This window comes from Zonotrichia leucophrys, chromosome 7 (assembly GCF_028769735.1).
Source record: "Zonotrichia leucophrys gambelii isolate GWCS_2022_RI chromosome 7, RI_Zleu_2.0, whole genome shotgun sequence".
In the NCBI taxonomy this organism is placed as follows: Eukaryota; Metazoa; Chordata; class Aves; order Passeriformes; family Passerellidae; genus Zonotrichia; species Zonotrichia leucophrys.
This window is the reverse complement of record NC_088177.1, coordinates 35,141,968-35,160,095: the sequence shown is the minus strand read 5'-3', so window position 1 is coordinate 35,160,095 and position 18,128 is coordinate 35,141,968. Positions and strand designations below refer to the sequence as shown.

Sequence of the window (18,128 nt, the reverse complement as noted above, 5' to 3'; positions counted from 1 at the left end):
CCTGTGTCAAAAACTGGAATCCTTGGCTGGTTTTTCCCTAATGTCAGGATTATGTGAAATCCCTGGAATGACCACATGAATTACATGCATTATGGGGAATTTCATGATGCAATCCTCTTGTATTGCAAATGTGCACATGGAGATCTGTACCCCAGGTTTGCTTGGACTAAACAGCATGGGCATGCAGGAAATTTTATTTCTACATTTGGGGTAAAATATGAGTCTTGCTGTGCAAACACAGATAAATGTGATTAAATAAGCACCTTGTCTTGCTAAGCTCCTTGTGTATCCCTAAAAAACCCCAAAAGTCAGTAATGAGTCAGATTGTTTTGGGTTGGGCTTTTTGTTTATTTTTTAAGTCACTGTGGTTTTGTTTTTTCACTATTTTCTCACTTCTGGTTCTATTCATTTTGAATCATCAGATTACTGGGAGATGGGTGGTGTGAAGCAAGAGAATTTGTAACAGCAGCTTGTTCAGTTGGAGTATTTATTTCATGGCTCCAAGCTGGACTGTGTGATTATCTCTTGGTTTTCAGAGGCTGCTTTGGATATTCCAACGTCCAACGTTGTGGATTTAATGCTTCCATGAATCTTGGAGTGCATGAAGACCATGAAGAGTGAAATGTGACACAGATGTTCTGAGGTCACTATCTAGTTGGTATTCCCATGTAAAGTAAATAATGGAAAGAAAGAATTCTAATGTTTGTCTGCTGCACCTGTTGTAATAATAATAAAGTAAAAAATGTTTTTATACACATTTTGAGACTACATGTGAAACCAGAAGTTATGTGAACTTGTATGCTGAAGAAGTTTAGATCCAGCACAGTAGATTTCTGTTGACTCCCTCATGGCTTCCTGAAGGTTCTTGAGGAGGCGAAATCATTTTTAGTGATTTTGTGCAAGTGTTCCCTAAGTCTTCCATGTGTTTACTTCCATTTTGGTATTATTTTAACCAGATAAATACTTCTTTGAAAAAGAGGCATGGTTCAATTTTAATCCAGAATTTTGCTAAGATATTACTGAAGATACTGAATTGATTTTTGCCCAAATACCCCACCCACAAAGAATTTTAAAAAAAAAGCTTTTATGGGGCAGGTAGAATTTGTGAAGGGTAGGCTAGACTGGAAGGTGCAACATTAGCTTTTCTGGATAAGGAATAGGAAGTTTCTGTTTTTCTACACAGTATTGTGGTATTTATATTTGTTGATCTCTGAACAAAGTAAATATTTTATATGGACTTCTATGAAAAGCACATTTGTATTGATTAATGTCATAATTTGTACATAGCCATGTTGGGACTGAGATACAGAAGCTCCTCAATTTTACCCTCATCCTTCAGAAAATGGCTGGGCTTATTTGTTAAAGGAAAAGGCAACTCCTCTCTATGCATAATTCATTAACAAACTATGATTGCCTGAATGTTCTTGTAGTAAGTGCTAGGCATTTTTAAATGACTTCACAGCCACCCAGAATATGCAGTGTTTTGCTTTCGTGCATAATTTTTAGGGTGAGACAAACATTGTATCCTACTGCCATTTGTCATGAGGTTCCTGAATTAGAAACAAGAGGCAGGGCTTGAGGAAACTGCATGTTAGAAGGAAAGCTGTAGATAAGCTGTCTGTGTTATGGTCTGTATCCTTAATATTAAAATATCCTGCTTGTTGCCTTTGTTCTGCTACTGTCCTGTGCCATCCAGTATCATCATCAGCTAGAAGTGGGCAATAAAGATTTTTACTGTCCATGTGGAATCATACATTGTCACAACCCTGTATGTCCTCATTGTGTGAGGTGCCCATTTAGTTGGTGCTACTCTTGCTGCTGAGACACTTTCTAGCTTCTTAACATCCTTGTTGTTTTCACAGGCTACAGATTTTCTGCACAATCTCTTCCAAATTCTTCCTTACCTCCCTTTAAACTCAACACCTTATATTTATCTACCTGTTTCTAAAGTTACAAACTTTTGGTTGAAGACTTGTTTTCCCCTGTAGCAAGGACAAAACTTCTTTCCCCTCTGGCTGAATTATTTTTTTTTTTAAAAACCCTAAAATTGATTAAGCATCAATTCTTATGACATTACAGAAAAGCAAAACTGTATGTTTTGCATGTTCTTTTCACTGTATGCATAGTGGAAAGAAACATGGATGGTACTCTGGAATTGAAACTACCATTTTCCTGGTACCTCTGTATATAAACTTCCTGGAGAAGGGGCTGTAGCTTTCTGTGACTGGAGTCCTGCCGAGGATTCAGGCTTCCAGAGGCTTCCATGATACAAAAGATAAGTAAAACCTCATTTAGTCCCAGTGGTGAAACATAAAAAACTTAAAACTGCTTGGTCTGTTACCTGGGCAAGGCTTTGTTGATATCTAAAATGAAATGTATCAAGATGTGGATGTTGAATGTGCTTGGTTCTTACACATGACTTCAAAGTAACTTTCTGTGAAGCAGAATTAATTTTAGGGTCACCAATTTTATGGATCACTTTTCTCCTTTTACTTGGTTTTACTGTGAAAAAGTGAGATCTTTTACTGCTGGCTTTGGGAGAAGAACTCCAAAATGAGACTTTGTGTACAAAACAAAAAGACCTGTCCCAGTTTGCAGCTCACTGAAGAATTGTTTCACTGTCTTTATCCCTTGGGTTCAGGCACTGTTCAGCCAGAGTAACCAACTGCACACAATAATTCTTGAGTGTTGCTCTACTCAACCAGAACAAAAGTAGTGTATGGATAGTGAGAGTGTTGTATAATATCACAAGAAATGATGAATTCCATCTGAAGGCAGTGGTATTTATATATAAAAATGTCTCCTCATGGGAAGCAAACTGTAAGTCCAGTTGTGATCAGCTGCAGTGTGTAGCATCTGTCAGGGAAGTGCCCTGGAAGCGAGCCCCACTGTAACAGTTTTATTGTTTTAGAGAAAATCTTCAACTGTGAATTCCTGTTAAATAAAAAAGATGCTCTGCAGAAGAAGCTGCTGAATATTCAGCATATGGTTTTACAAACCACTGAAATGCACAAAGGCCTAAATTGCTGTAGTTTGTGGAGTTACTTGCACGTGTAAAGGACACGTGAAGGGCTTCTGTTTGGAAGGTTATCCGGTTTGGCTTTTTCTCCCCAACTGTGTCCAGCAATATTTCCTCTGTACAAACGTTGCTTATCTGTGTCCCTTGATAACCACAGCTTCAGCACTGCTACTGCTAAGGACTACTTGTGAGCAGGGATTTCCAATGTTTGATCAAACATCTGGACAATTACCAGTTTCAGCAACTTAAGGCAAGCAGTTATCTGATTTGACAGTTTGTTTTTAATAAAACATGATGCAGAACATCAAGCAATAATATTATTCTTAGTACCTATTATGCTTACCTTCAAAACACTGTAAATCATTAATTGGCTGACTTGCATCTGCAGAAAGAGTGGTTCACCTGAAAGAACATTGTGGAAGAGTCTGGAGATGGAAACTTGCTGGGAACTGCTGTGGTGTGGTCATGCCTCACTCCCAGGTTAGGGAACATCCCATAGAATGGTGTCACAGCGCTGTCGGGTGAAGCTGGGGGCTGTAGAAACAAGGTAAACCTACCTGTGCGTGTATTTTACCCTTAATTTCTGCGTTAAGGTGGGTCCAGTAACAGGTGCTGCTGTTGTGGGAGGGCTTTCTGCGGCTTGATTTTCCTCTGCTCGCCAGTTCGGCCGCGGTGCTTGATGCCCCGGCCGCCTGCCGAACACCGGAGCTGGGATGCAGCGCCCGGAGCGGCCCCGCTCGCCCCGTGCGGCGCTGCCGGGGGCGGGCCCGGAGCTGCCGGCGGCGCCGAAGGGGTTAACGCGCCCCGCCCCGTGCGCGCGCATTGGCGGGGCGCGGCGGGGCCGGGCCAATGGCGGCGCGCGGCGGCGGGGCCGGGCCAATGGGGGCGGGCGGGGGCGGCGCGGCCGGCGCGCGGCTGAATGGGGAGCACAAAGCGCGGCCGGGACGCGGCGCCGCCGTCCCCGGGAGAGCCGCGCGCGGGGCCGCCACAGCCACCGCCACAGCCCCGCTCCGGCACCGGCACCGCCGGCAGCGCGGGGGAGGCAGCGCCGAGCCCCCGCCCCCGCTCGGGTTTTTTGGAATTTTTTTCTTTCCCCTTACCCTTCCGATTTTTCAGATTTGCCGGTTTCTCCCCTCTCCCCCGGTGCCCACGGGAGAGGCGCTGCGGCCGCCCGAAGGCACCGCGGCGTAGCGGGAGCGGCGGCCGGGTGCATGAGCGGCGCGGCTACCGCCGGCCGTGCCTTACCGCCGGGGCTCCGCCGCTGGGAGGCGAGGCGAGCCGGGAGCGCCGCCGCAGCCCGGTCCGCCCCGGGCAGCCCCCCCGCCGCGGCCCTCGGGCAGGGGATGCTCCCGCCGCCGCCGGCTGCCGCATCCCTGCGAGCCTGAGCCTCCGCCCGCTCCCCGCCGACCGGCCCGCGGCGAAGCGCCCGCCCTGCGCCCGGCCCCGAGCGGCGGGGGCCGGGCGGGAGCGGTGCGGGCGCGCTGCGATGCGGCTCCCCCGCGGCGCCCCGAGCCCCTGCGGCCGCCGCGGCGCGGCTGAGGGCGAGCGGCCGTGAGCCGGGGCCGTCGCGGTGCCGAGCGCGCTCGGCGGTGTCCAAGTGCCGGGGCCGGCGATGGCACTGCCCTGAGCGTCCCGCCGGGGACACCCCGGCTCTGGGGACGCCCGGACGTTCCGGAGACTTTGGGGGCGTTTGCGGGTTTTGCCTTTTTTCTTTCTCTTTTTGTTTTTTCTTTTTTTTTTTTTTTCCCTAATTTTTTTCTCCTTCCCCGCTGCCTTTTGGTGTTTTCTCCCGGCGGCTCGTCCCCTGCTCCTGCCCGGCGGTCATCCCCTCGCCCGCGGCCCCGCTCCTCAGGGCATGTCCCGGTCCAACAGCGTCAGCCCCCCGGGCTTTGGCGGTCCCGCGCCCTGGGCAGGCACCGAGCAGCACCGCTCAGCCTGGGGCGAGGCGGAGGCCCGGGCCAATGGCTACTCCTGCCCGCCGCCTCCCAACAGGTCCTCGGGCAAGAAGGCCTCCCGCATGTCGAGCAGGTGGAGGAGCGAGGAAGACTACGAGCCCCGGAACCGCGGGGAGAGCGGCTGCAGGATGATGAGCTTTAGGTCCAAATCCGCCTGGCAGGAGCACGGTGACGACAGCCGACGTCACCGGTCCCGGCACCCGCCCGGCAGTGATTCCCCCGCTGCCCCCAACAATGCCAGCCCCCGGCAGCTGGGGGAGCAGGGGGAGGTACGGCCCCGCTCGGTGGAGTTGGGGCTGGACGAGAAACGCATCAAGGCCAAGATTGAGGAGCTGGAGGAAGAGGACGGGGACGAGGGGGACTCCGAGGCGGCCTTCTCCATGGGCAGTTGTTGCAGTAGCCTGCTGCAAATCTTCAGGTCCAAGAAGTTCCAGTCCGAGAAACTGGAACGTCTCTATCAGCGCTACTTCTTTCGGCTAAACCAGAGCAGCCTCACCATGCTTATGGCCGTGCTGGTGCTGGTCTGTGTGGTCATGCTGATCTTCCATGCCGCGCACGGCCGCTATGAGGTATCCTATGTCGTGGTGCTCTCCCTGGCCATCGTGCTGATGGTGGTGCTGTGCATGGTGTGCAACCGCAACAACTTCCACCAGGACCACATGTGGCTGGCGTGCTACTCTGTCATCCTGGTGATCCTGGCGGTGCAAGTGGTAGGGGTTCTGCTGGTGTGGCCCAGGAGCGCCTCCGAGGGCATCTGGTGGACTGTCTTCTTCATCTACAGCATCTACACGCTGCTGCCGGTGCGCATGAGAGCCGCGGTCATCAGCGGGGTGGTGCTCTCCGCCATCCACCTGGCCGTCTCCCTCAAGATCAACGCGGAGGATAAGTTCCTCCTGAAGCAGGTAGGCAAGCCCTGAGTGGTTTGGATGTGTGCTCAGCAGTGAAGGGCGAGGGAAGTGGGGTGCTCTGACTTCCACAGGCCTGCTTGGTGCTGGAAGGTTGGCAGGACTTTTGGCTGAACTCGTAGGTTACCTGCTGCTGGGTGGGATGGTGTGCAGGGCTAGCCTGTAATCTCTCTTTTTCCATTGCTGTGGTGTTCCCTCCTTTCTGCTCCACGTTGAGGCTCTAAACATACAAGAAGTGTGTGTCTTACTGGGTTCCCATGACGGCTGCTCCAGCACTGTCAGCCCTGCTGGTGCCCTTCAGTTGAATTCAATGTAAACAGCCCAGTGCCAAGCACACCTGTGGAGCAGTATCCAAGCACGCTGCTGTTTTACTGAGAAAGGTGTAGAAAGTCTGGCTGTTTTGGTAAGGTAGAGGTTGTCCTTGTGTGTCACTCCGGGTTCAGTGTTAGCACAGAGCTTAGGCATCTTAGGAGAGCGTGCTCCATGGGAATGTGGGGTAGGCTTTTGGTTTAGCAGGAAAGTGTTTTTCTTGGAGATGTGCTGGAAATCTCTATGGTGAAAAAACCCGGAGTTCCTGTACAGGCAGGCTAAAAAGTACCAAAAAAAGTCTAAATGCAGGTTGTTATTTAGCTGTGATATCATGTTTAACTGAAGCAGTTCAGTTCACGGGAACAATAAGACTATTATCAAATGCATTACAGTGCAATTTTTAATTACCATATCTGTATAAACAACAGCAGTACAAGGCGCCACTCTTCAAGTGAGGCAGGCAGCCTTGGGACTCGTGCTCTAAGCTTGCCACATGTAAAACATTGAAGCTGTGAGGCAGTTGTCATCCTTCTGATGTGCAGGACTCTGAGCAAGGATGAGCCGGTCACAGAGTCAGCGCTGATACCTGTGTGTTACCAAGGATTTGTTTATTAAAATCAGGTGTTTGGTCGTTTTACAGCCCTAACACATAATACAAAATAAAGCCTCGTGCTCAGCGCCTGCTTTGAGTCTTATTTCTGAGTTGTTTTGTGTTCCACCTATTGCAATGGCAAGAAACTTAGATAAAACCTCGTCAGAATGAGGCTGTCACTGTTTTGCTGTACAAAATACTGAAATGAAATTACTCTCTTCTCCCCACAGCCTCGTTAAGCCTACTTGGAGAGTTTCTGGTTTTTTTCTTAGTTTGTTACAAATATTTTTGTAAACTGTACGTGACATATTCTTCATACATTTGATATAAATGGCTTTTTGTGCATTTCCAGCAGAGCATACACTGTGAGTGGGACAGTTGGTGTTTTTCTGCTTGACTTGAAAAAGTTTGCTAATGGCCTCAGCTCTTCTCCACTGGGGCTCTGGTCTCACAAAGCCTCATGTGTGCTTTTTGCTTTATAAACGGAGACTGGTCCTGTTGAAATCAGTGTGTTTGGAGACTGCATCCTTACATGGCAAGGCAAATCCCATCATGATTGCTGCTAGAAGATTTAGCACTCTGTTATGAGCAGGGTTTGGAGCATACTAACAAATGAATAAAATATCATTGCGTTGGAAAATGTTGGTAACTGTATTTTCGTAGGAAGGAGCCTAAGCTACAAAGGCCAAATGATTGATTCCCTCAGTAGAAAATTTGGAACAATTTCAGCTCCCTCCTGTCCCAAATAGCAGGTTGTTTGTAAGAGGTTGGCTCGTGTGTGAATGTGCACTTGTCAAAGGTAGAAGCATGGGCAGTAGGTGATGGTGCAGCATGCACAAATCTGTGCATTGCACAGTTGCTTTTGCCTTCATAGTGATGCTGGGGTTTTCCTATGGTTTGGCAATAGATGTTCAATTAATGAGGAATGTCCTAGGAGCACTTTTACTTTGTCTTCAAAGGCAGAGCATCTCTCCACACTGCCTGTTTATTTTCCTACTAACACAGTCTCTATCTTGCTGTGGTCTGCACTGGCATAGCACGGGCTGGATCAGTGGGGCTGTACAAGGCCAAGCTCAGATTCCTTACACGTTTGTGTACGAACACGAGCTGCTGTCTCTGGCTGTCTGATAGAAAATCTGTTCTGCTGAGCACATTGCCTGACAGCTACAAGCAGGCCTTCTTCACCGGGGCTGCATCTCGTTGCCGTGGAAATCAGTTGTGTTCAGCTCTGCCCCCCTAATGCACACAAACCCTGTTTTCCTCCTTCAAACTACGTGAGGCAAAGGCAGGTGAAGACCAGATAAGTCAAGAAGAGTGAGTTAAAATGTTTTCTGTGACTTCACTCTGACAGTCACATCAGCCTGGGTTTTGTGGAGCAGGAGTGGATGTGAGTGCCTTTGTGACCAGATGGTACTTTACATCCAGCAGTCACAGGAGAAAGGCTGGTTAGGATGTATATCACCTTCCCTCTCTTTTTCATGGCATTTTAAACTGTAATGCTTAAGTAAGTTTTACTTTGTGGGAGGTTTTGCTTTAAATCCTCTCTGAATTGTTTCCAAACCAGGAGAAATCATACACTCTCGTTACGATCCACCGATGTTTAAGGCAGGGTGACTCTTGTGTTGACTCCTGAGCACTTTTATAAGGCTCTGGAGCCTGTTAAAAACTCTTCTTTCTCAAGAGAGTGGAATTCTTGGTAGAAGGTCCCTTTTGGGGGAAAGGCAGCTTGCTGTATTCCCTAGCTGAGGGTGCACGAGTTTATTGTCTGAATTATCTTCTCCTATCATTGCTGGATTTTTCTGTCCCCAAACTCTCTGCTCCAAGGCTATGCTAGTCAGACTTCATGGAAGGGTTAATGCAGTCTGCAGTTTCTGAATCCATAACGTGACAGGAGCAAAAGTAGTTGTCACTGTTCAGTCTTAACTGAGCTGCTTTTAAAAATAATTATTCTGGAGTCACTGGATCTGGAAAATAGGCTCTGACTTCTCTTTGCTACTTGGAGGAGTCTCTCTTTCAAAAGAGAAAGCACCTCTGTCAAAAAGATGAGTATTGTTGGTACCTCCGTGAGTCTGATCAGCTAGAGGCAATGATATTGGCCTCTTGAATTGAACTTTGATTGGAATAAAGAAGTGTGCTAATTATTGCCTTATATTAAAAAGTTATCCAGTGCTGAGGGAGGAAGGAAAAAGAAATCCTGTGTTTGGGAATTTACTTGTTTCCAAAGGCAGCATGCCGCTGGAAGCGAAACACAGTGAATAGGTGATGCTCCACCAACTACAAATTCTGACTGCTTAAAAGGGGGCTTTTCATTTGTTCCTGTGATCAGTTAGCTCTAGAGGAACTGGTTTTGGATTTACTGGGGAGGGGATGACTGTATTAGTCTTTAGGCTTATGTTCTTGTGTTATTCTGAGACAGATTAGAAATATGTTTCACTGCATGGAAGTGTGTGGTCGTCTCTCTGCATGTAAGTGTATCTCTTTTCCGGCCACCTTTCCCATGTGTTGGCTCTGATGCACTTCCAGGCTCTGAAAACACGCTCAAACTCTAGAATTCACGTAAGCATTGCTTTACATGTGAATGGGGCTTTCTAATACCTAACTGGGAAAGAAGTGTACTGTTTATCAGCAATCTGCCTTGCATTCACAGCCCAGATAACAGTGAGATTTATTCCTGGTGCTTGGAGCGAGCTGCCCAGCTGACCCACGGGCCTGTATGGGCACATGGGCAGAGGCTCAGCCCGTGGGCTGCAGATGCTTAACTGCAGTCATGTGAGGAGACAGCTGCCCTCAGCGCACAGTCTTGAGTAAGCACTGGCATTTTTGTAACACTATGGGCTAAGGGACAGGGAATTTCACAAGAGGTTATTGGACTCTGAATCAGACTTGAAAAGGGATGGGAATTGTGTGTGGGAGTGAGTGGGGGACCAGGAGTAGGGGATAAGAATGCCATATACAAACATCAAACAAGCCCGTGAACTGAGGTTAGATTTACTCCTGTTTTCCCATCCAAACCTGTTTTATTGTAACTTTCTGACGTTCATGTTCAAGGATACAGTTAAGTCTTTGTAGTTTATTAACTCAGTGCGAGTGGGTGACTGGTAAGGTACCACGAAAAATAAATACCTTTTTTTTGTCTTGTGTCAGTAACCTCATTGAAATAGAAACTGAAATGCGCTGATCTCTTTTCTCTCCAAGTACTACTGCAAACTTGCTGCAAATCTGATAGCAAACTACCTCAGCACATGTCTCTGGTTTGTCTCTGATTCAGGGCTCCTTCTTGTCTTTGGTTTGTCTCTTGATTCAGGGCTCCTTCTTGCTCGATCCTTTTCCATGTCTCCATCATAACAATGTTACATTAGTACTCCTCATCCTTCACTTCCCAGAGGTGTCTATGTGTTGGCCTTTCTTTCTGTCAGTGCATGTTAATGGTAGATGATTGATCTGTATCTGCATGGTGGCTCTCTTGAAAGTGTAGCATTTCATCATTTAACTGTTTCTCAGAAGATGTTGGTATGAGAACCAGTCTCTTTGCTCTTCATAAACAAACTCACTTCAGCAGGGCTAAAAACAATTCCTTACTGTAGCAGCGAATTGACTCCAATCTTGTGGAGATCTCCTCGCACCTCGTAGAGATGCTTTCCAGTTGGCAATTTGAATGGCATTCAGCAAGAAGTTAGTCACACAGTAGGAGAAGTAGTACTGTGTGTTCCATCTCAGCCTCAGCATGCCTGCTACATGTGAGTGATGACTGATTTAGGGACAGGTTCTCAGCAGTGTGTTAATCAAGTCCTTGCACTGTGCTTTCATTGTCTCCAAGCAGCATTGTCTTTATTCATCAGGAAGGAGAGATGAACCACCTGGAATGCAGATGGATCTGTGTGTCAGCTCTCCTGTGGTTATGTGCTGCTTGTTTTACTTTTGTCCACTTGGAAAATAGGTTTGAGTAATGTTTGTATAGGATGGGATTTTTAAGGTGCTCAGCTACATGGGGCCAGGTACTGGGTGCCTCAAACAGCACTTAATGCTCTGTTCTGCATGAACATTGATACAATTGATATTAGTGGGGCTCTCGTGCAGGGAGAAGAGCTCTAGCACTGCTCACTACTGAAGAATCTGCCTGAGCAGCAGTTGCACCAAAGTTAGTGAAAATTGATTTGTGGTCTTCTGTTCAGGGGAAAAAATGGCAACCTGAAATATTCAGTAACTGTTGCATTGCTAGTTGCCTCCCTAGGGTAATTCTGTAATAGAAGTAATTAAGTAAATCCCTGAGGTATTGTGTATCAATTTAGTCCTTTGTAAGAATATTGTCTTTATCTCTTGGGCATGTGTTGCTTGAGGTTTACAAAGGCGTATCTGTTTTTCTTATCTCCTAAATTACCCTATGATTGTGCCACCTCCTAATCTACCCCCTTGCTTAATCCTCCTTCCCCCCACCATGAATTAGTTTAATATTTCACCGTAATATTCACCAGTATCAAAACTTGTTAGTGTGATAGAGTGCTGTGTCTAATTTCCCTGTGTTCCTGGATTCTTAATAGGTTTGCTGTCTTTATAAACTGACCTATTTGAGTAATTTCTCTCAGCCTTGTGGTCATAATCACAATTTTATAGCTGGCTTGGATCTTGGTGAATTCAAGACAAAACCTAATGGGGGTGATTGAGGTGCATAGCAAAAAGACTTGTTCTTCTAGGCACTTTTATGGCAAGCTTGGAAAGGCAGGGTGTGCTAGTTCTGCTTATTTCTGGGGAGGTGAAGATACTTCAGAGCAACATCAGGATTCATGAAGGTACTGGAGGCAGAAGGACAAATTTCCTTGCCCTAACCTTACAAAGCAGCCATTGACTTGTCCTTCAGTGTCCTGGGCACAATGGCTTAGTTTGACCCCTGCTCTCTGTCAGAGACCTGTCCAAGGCAGGACATCTTATTTATGAGGGCTTTTGTGATTAACCGCTTCAGATGATTTATAAATCTGAGCAGCAGTGGATATAAAATGCTGATTATCCTGGTGCTGAAGGCTCAGTGGAGCTGGTTGTGCCCTCCTGGAGCCTGAGTAGCCCAGTGCTTCCTAAATGCCCTTTTGCTCTGAGTCCGCTGTGGTGTGGGCAGCGCTGCCAAGGTCTGGGCTGGAAGAGCACTGGGACTCAGCCCAGCTGGAATGTGAACTTTGGGCACCAGGCTGTTCTCCAAATGCATTCAATTTGTGTCTGATTAGCTAATCTTTCAGTCATGTACATGGCTCCCTCTCTGTCTTTTAAGAAAAGTGGAACAATTGCTATCTTTTTAGCCATTGCAGTCGTTGGTGTAGTTACAGTCTTTCGGTAATAGCTGGTTTGGTCATCATGTTTTGGTACTACTGGACATTTACTCTCATTTTCTAATCAAACTAAAAGAATTTTCCTTCTCTCCTGGTAGAAGATGCAATGAAAAATTCCTAGCAACACCTGAAGAACTGAGAGGTAAAAACCAAAATTATTTTGACAGCAGATTCTGTGTGTGGTCAAGTGATCCACCCTGTAGCTGGTAATGGCTTCTGAGAACCCATGCTTTGAAAAGCTCCTGTCTTTCTCTTTCCTTCTTTTCCTCCCCATCTCTTTTCTTCCTCTTGTCTCATTTTACTTATTTTAAATTTTTTTCTGTTCTTTTTTTTTTCTTTTTCAGTTTCTTAGGTTGTTTTTGGTTGGTTTTTTTTTTTTGTTTGGTTGGCTTTTTTTTGTTTTTTGTTTGTTCATTCTTTTTCCCTGTGCAGGTGGGTATGGTTCAGAGAAAATACCCAGTTTTGTTTGAGGAGGTAGGAGACAGGGCTCCAGGTTTTACCAGCCTTGGGCAAGGTTTGTCCTCCCATCTGCTCTGTGTGTAGGGTTTACATGGCAGCTTGCACAGGTAATCTGTGCTAAGGGAGCTGGAGTGCACCAGCACCTCCCTGGAGCTACTACTTGATTTCATGATGTGCTGCATGTTGGTTTTTTAGGGCCCAGAGGGGTAGGACAGTGACAGAGCGTGTGTAAGGAATGTGAAGATTTACAGCTTCTGGGAAATGGGTGGGGTTCCTGTCTAACTGCTGAGTGACTTTCTCATCTCCTGCAAGTCCTGTGTTTTGATGTGGGATAGGCTCGGTGTTAGTTCCTTCCCTCCCTCTGAAGTCTAGCCTAGTGATCTGAACTTGTGATATCTTTCATCCATGGGATGCTCTTTCTTCTTTTTGTTTTGACATTGGTGATACTTTTAAAAAAATATTATTTTTTTGTCTTTAGCTGAGAGGTAGCCCGCTGCTGCCAGAAACTTAATTTGATTCATTATTATGGAGTCCTTAGGCTAGGTAAAAACCCAAGGGGAAATCTCATGTGAATGAAAAAACACAACCCCAAAGATATTAAAAAGGATAATCTAGTTATGAGGGGGTGTGGGAAACAGACAAGAATTTTAATATTTGTCTCCTGAACTCCTAAATCTTCTCACCTTATCATAAGAAAGTTTGAAGTTTCTAGCACTTAATCAGGTCACACATAAAATGGCTGTCAGGCCAAGACAAGACTCAAAATGCTTTTTAGCACCTGCAACTGGACCACTCCCAGTGAAACTCTCTGTGATGTTTTATGATGGTGCTGACTCCTGCTGGTTTCATCACTGGCAGGGACAGCAATGGCAGACCTGCAGCAGGATTTAGCATGAGAGGGTCTTGTTCTGGCACTCAGAGAAATGGCCTGGACACATTTTAAAGCTCTCTCTTGCATTCAAGTCTTGCTCTTAAACATTTGGGAAGCTCTGTCCCACCAGGAGCCTGGTGGGCAGACAAGCTTGTGTAACTTGTGAGCTACTTCAGCCAGACACGGATGGTTTTGCACCACAAAGATGATGTGTTTACAAGTGGTAGGACCCCCCACAGCTGAAGAATTAATGGGCAGCACTGGCATCGCCAAAGTATTGCTTCTGGTGCCAGGCTGGCCTCACTAATGCCTAGCAGGATTTTTGTTGCAGCACTCGCTATAGAACGTTTCATTGTTTTGTCAGGCTTTGTTCTGCAAATAAAATATCATTGTGTTCTTTTTTCTCCATATTTATATGACACTAATGTAATTGCCAGGTATCTTTATTCCCTTCCCCAGACATCAGGAACACAAATCATATTTGTGTATTTAAGATGTTATCAGGACTGTCTGTAGTGTGCATTGTATAGTCATCATTTGTGGCTTCTCCTACTTCATAGCAGCAGAAATAGCAGAAGAGAAGTCTATTTCAAAGCATCCTCAATCCTGCCCTGATTTTGTTTATAATTCCTTTACCTAGACTGCTTCTTCTGCAGTTTGAGTGATGAGTTTCCAGGTGAAATATTAAACTGCCTCTTCTTTTCATGAAAAGTTTTACACACCCATGTAATACCCTTCAAATTTTTTACTGTGAATTGGGTCTTTGTGGTATTGCCGTGTTTGGCTATCATCCTGTGCTTTCCTGGGAAACTTTGCTTTTGGGAGGTTGAGTTTTGGGAATTAAAGTTGTTCAAATTCAATATACACATTCCACTAGTATCAGAGTGCATCTTTGCAGACAGTAAACAAAGAACTGTGCTGATGCAACACAGAGGGAATAGAAATAAAGAAAGGTTTGTGTTTTGTCTTTCTTTTCCCCCCAGACATTAGAAATTGATCTCTCAAAGAGGCAACTTACGCAAACTGTTTATTCTTCAAATATGTTTGCAGCTTGTATAAGACATTCTGTCTCACTTCATAGTCAGAAGAAAAGGCTGTGACATTGCTTGCAAGAATCTGTCATAAAATGTTGCTGATGCAAACAGTTCCCTGGCTGTATCTTCCCTTCCAGAAAAAGCCTTGCCTCCTTCCCTTAACTGCCTGCTGTGGACTAAATGCTACAAGCACTGATCCCTTTGTCCCTCTCGCTCTGCAAACTGAGTTCTTAGAGCCAGCAGTGTGGTAAGGGACTGCTCAAATCAGTATTTCTAAAAACAGTAGTTTGCTGGTCAGCCCACAGATGACAGAGCTCCTCAGACATGCTTGCTGAGTGATGAACTCTTTCCATGTGCTGGGAGGGACCCAATGGCAGCTTTCTGTCTGTGTTCTTGCTTTTAACGTGTGGGTATTCATGCACACAAATGGGGGGCCCAAAGGACGTGTTATTAATGAAGATGTTTCCTTTTAAATGGGATTTCTCTTTTCTGGGCAGGTGGTTACTTTAATCTCTTAGGGAGAGGAAGAAATGCTGTGCAGTGCTAAGGAAAGAGGAGGCTGTGCAGTGTGGTGGGAGAATGTGCAATCACAGTGTCAGTCTCACTCAGGCTGAAAGCTAAATGCAGTCTTTCAGGCCGCTGAACATGAAGTAGGTTACTAGTGTGGGAACTGCTGGTGAGTGCTGAACTCTCTGGATCTTAAGGCCAGGATGGACTTCTGAGCTCATTTAACAGTACCCACTGAACAATTCTCCTACACTTTAAAATTTCTTCCATTCAATTAAAAAAAAAGTTTAAGTGCTGAATTGCATAGTATTTGTCAGTTGAAAAAGCAATCTGCAGTGATTTGTGAACTGAACCAATACTTATTTTTTCCTCTCTCCTCTTAGTAAGACAGGATTTTAATAGCCTGTGATGGAACATATTGGGGATATTTCTCTGTTCAAGTTGGTGGCATCTACTTAAATATAACACAGATGGACGTGTTAGTTGTGAAGGGGTTCTGACATCATGCCCAGATTTTGTACCGGGTAATTACACTCCTGCCTTCTTAATTGATGTTGAATATTGCATTTTTCTTTGCTCTGTGTCTATTCTGGACTTTTTAGCAGCACACCACCAAATAGATGCTGTGCATATGGGTTTACTATCATATCTGAGAAATTTGCAAGGCTGTTGACAAGCCAAGAAAATGAGGGACTAGAGCTCAGGCTTTTATCTTCTTAGTCATGTCGGTGTGCTAGAACAAGTGCCACCTCCTTGATATGGCAGATGTACTGATAACTTTTGAAAGGTACAAACCCAGAAATGATATGATTGAAGGATACTTCCAGATCTCAGCCATGCCATCCTGCTGCACCAAGACGAGACCAAGTCAGCCTAAACCATTTTTGGCAGGTACTGGTCACAGACCAGTCTGGAAAAACCCCTCCTTTGTGTATGTGCTCTTGGGGGTCACGGCAGCACTGATGTGCTTTCTGGTGTTTGTTTCCTTGGTGGGCGTTTTAGCAGAGCCCTGGGTAGGGGCAGACAGTAAAGAAGAGCTGTGTGTGACTAGAGCTCTCAGGCTGCTCTCACATGAAACTGGTGCTTCCTTTCCTTGTCTCACCTGGCTTTGGTTCCCACCCCACCCAGAGCCTGCCGTTCTCTATTGTCACAAACTGTGCATTTGAATGACATCTGGCACAGCTGGGTCTCATTCCTGACTGGAGCCTTCCTGGAAGCACTGCAGTACAAGCTGTAAGCTTGAAGGTTACACGTCCTTTCACAGGTGACCTCCTTTTGGTGCCTGGCCCCTCGCAGCTGTGCTTAGGTAACTCCTTAGAACTCCAGGGACTCTTAAAAGTGTGTGCCTCTTGCACTGTGGTTGAAATGACTGTGAGCAAATACTTGAGGAAGTATTTCCTGAAAATATTTTCATATCTCAAGACAGAGAGTTAGGAAACTGCAATTTTATTTTCCTTCTTCCCTAATGCAGGTAATGAGTATCTGGCTGTGTCATGACACTGAAGGTTTGTCCAAGGAATGATGTCTAGGAAAGGTAACACTGTGGATTAGTTAAACCACAATATAAAGCCCACTATACAGAAACTGTAGTCCACTGCTGAAACCACCTTACTTGTCTATTTTAGATGCAAATGGACCTAGTTAATTTAATTCACTTCCAGAGGGAATGCAAACTAAATAAAGTCATACTTGTTAAAAGAAGTGTTCTCACAGGTTTAAATAATTTTCTTCAATTTATTTTGATGAACTTTTCTGAACAGACCAATCTTTACCATAATATCTTCAGGCTAAGGCTGTAGCTTATGTAAGTGAGGAGTACTTTATACTTAGTGCATTGCCCTTGTATGTAATTTTCTTTTAGAGATAGTGTGACTGTGCTGTGTGCCTTCCCCCTTGGCAAGGGTTGGGGCTGGTGGTGATTGGGACAGAGTCAAGAGAGGAGCTTATCTGTCATGTTTAGCCAGCCCTTGGCCCCATTTCCAAAGCTGCTTTTCAGGACCTGGTCATGAGTGTTCCCTCTGTGGCTGTTTCTGTGCAAGGGGTGGCTGCTCACAACTCATCCTTCCCAGAGAAATGATCTGCTTTCAGAGCGTGGCCTCTTGCTTGGGGCTGACACCAAACCTTTCCATTGCCAATTCCTTAGCAGCTGGGACCAGGACAAAATTCTGTATGCCTAAGATGCCAGGCTGCCACCTGGAATGCCACAGAAGTGGCAGGTGATGCTCTCTGTGTCTTTCCTGAGAGAAGCTCCTTTGGTTTGCAGCAGCTCTCCTTCTGTTGAAGCCATTTGCAATGCTCCATACGCTATTGAGGCAGTGCCTTGCTGCCACATGAGCATATCTTGTGTGTCAAACCTCATGGGGAGATGCTGTGACAGCTCCCTGCCTGCCAAACCTCCTGCTGAAGCTTATTGGAGAAATATTGTGCTCCCTTCAAATGGGTGCCATTGTAACATTGGCTTGCTCATTGAAACAGCATTTGGGTCTGGGCAGAGTGAAAATGTTGATTTCCTTTGAATAGAAGGGAAAAAACCTGAAGGGTGCCTTCTGCACAAACAGTGGTCTTAGGCAGAGCTGCAATTTCCATGACTGAGCCAACTAACTTTTGAATCTTAATGGCCATGATATTTACTTCTCCCTCTGCTGTTCCCTGTCCCAATGAGATCTAAAGGAATCTTACCTCTCTTTGAACCATACCCTAAATCGTTGTTGCCTTGTTTAGTTTATTTTTAGCACAGCAAGAAATGAGTTGGAATCTAAATGCCTCCTGCCTATCACCAAAAATACCTTTTTCCCTCTGGCTGCTTGCAAAATGCCTTTAACTCCCCTCAGGGCTTTTCTGTATGAAGGGACAGCTGGTGTAGAACAATAGTGACTGATTTACACTGATCAATCCTCACATTACTGAGAGGCATCTGCCTTGTACGAGGCACCCTGCAGTGGATCAGACACGCTGGTGGAAGATGTGCCTGCAGTGCCTCCTGTCTCTCTCCCCAGCCTGACTTCTCTGTAGGTCCTGAGGAAAAAAAAACTGGGAAGAAATACTGTAAAAAGACTTTAGTAGTGAGAGGTGCATTTCCTCTTCTTCACTTATGTGGTAATGGATCATTGAGTCTGGTTTTCCAGGGTTTTTTAGTTGTCTGTGCTTCAGCAGCAATTCCAT

At 45.9% G+C, this 18,128-nt stretch overlaps 1 protein-coding gene across 1 annotated transcript in view; it reads left to right on the top strand.

The window, feature by feature from the left end:
- The first annotated feature begins 4,752 nt into the window (after positions 1-4,752).
- ADCY5 (adenylate cyclase 5) overlaps positions 4,753-18,128 on the top strand; it is a 203,813-nt gene continuing 190,437 nt past the window's right edge. The window contains exon 1 of the mRNA XM_064719085.1: positions 4,753-5,876. Coding sequence (XP_064575155.1) covers positions 4,875-5,876 — 1,002 coding nt within the window. The 5' untranslated portion in view covers positions 4,753-4,874. The remainder of the gene's footprint in view (positions 5,877-18,128) is intronic.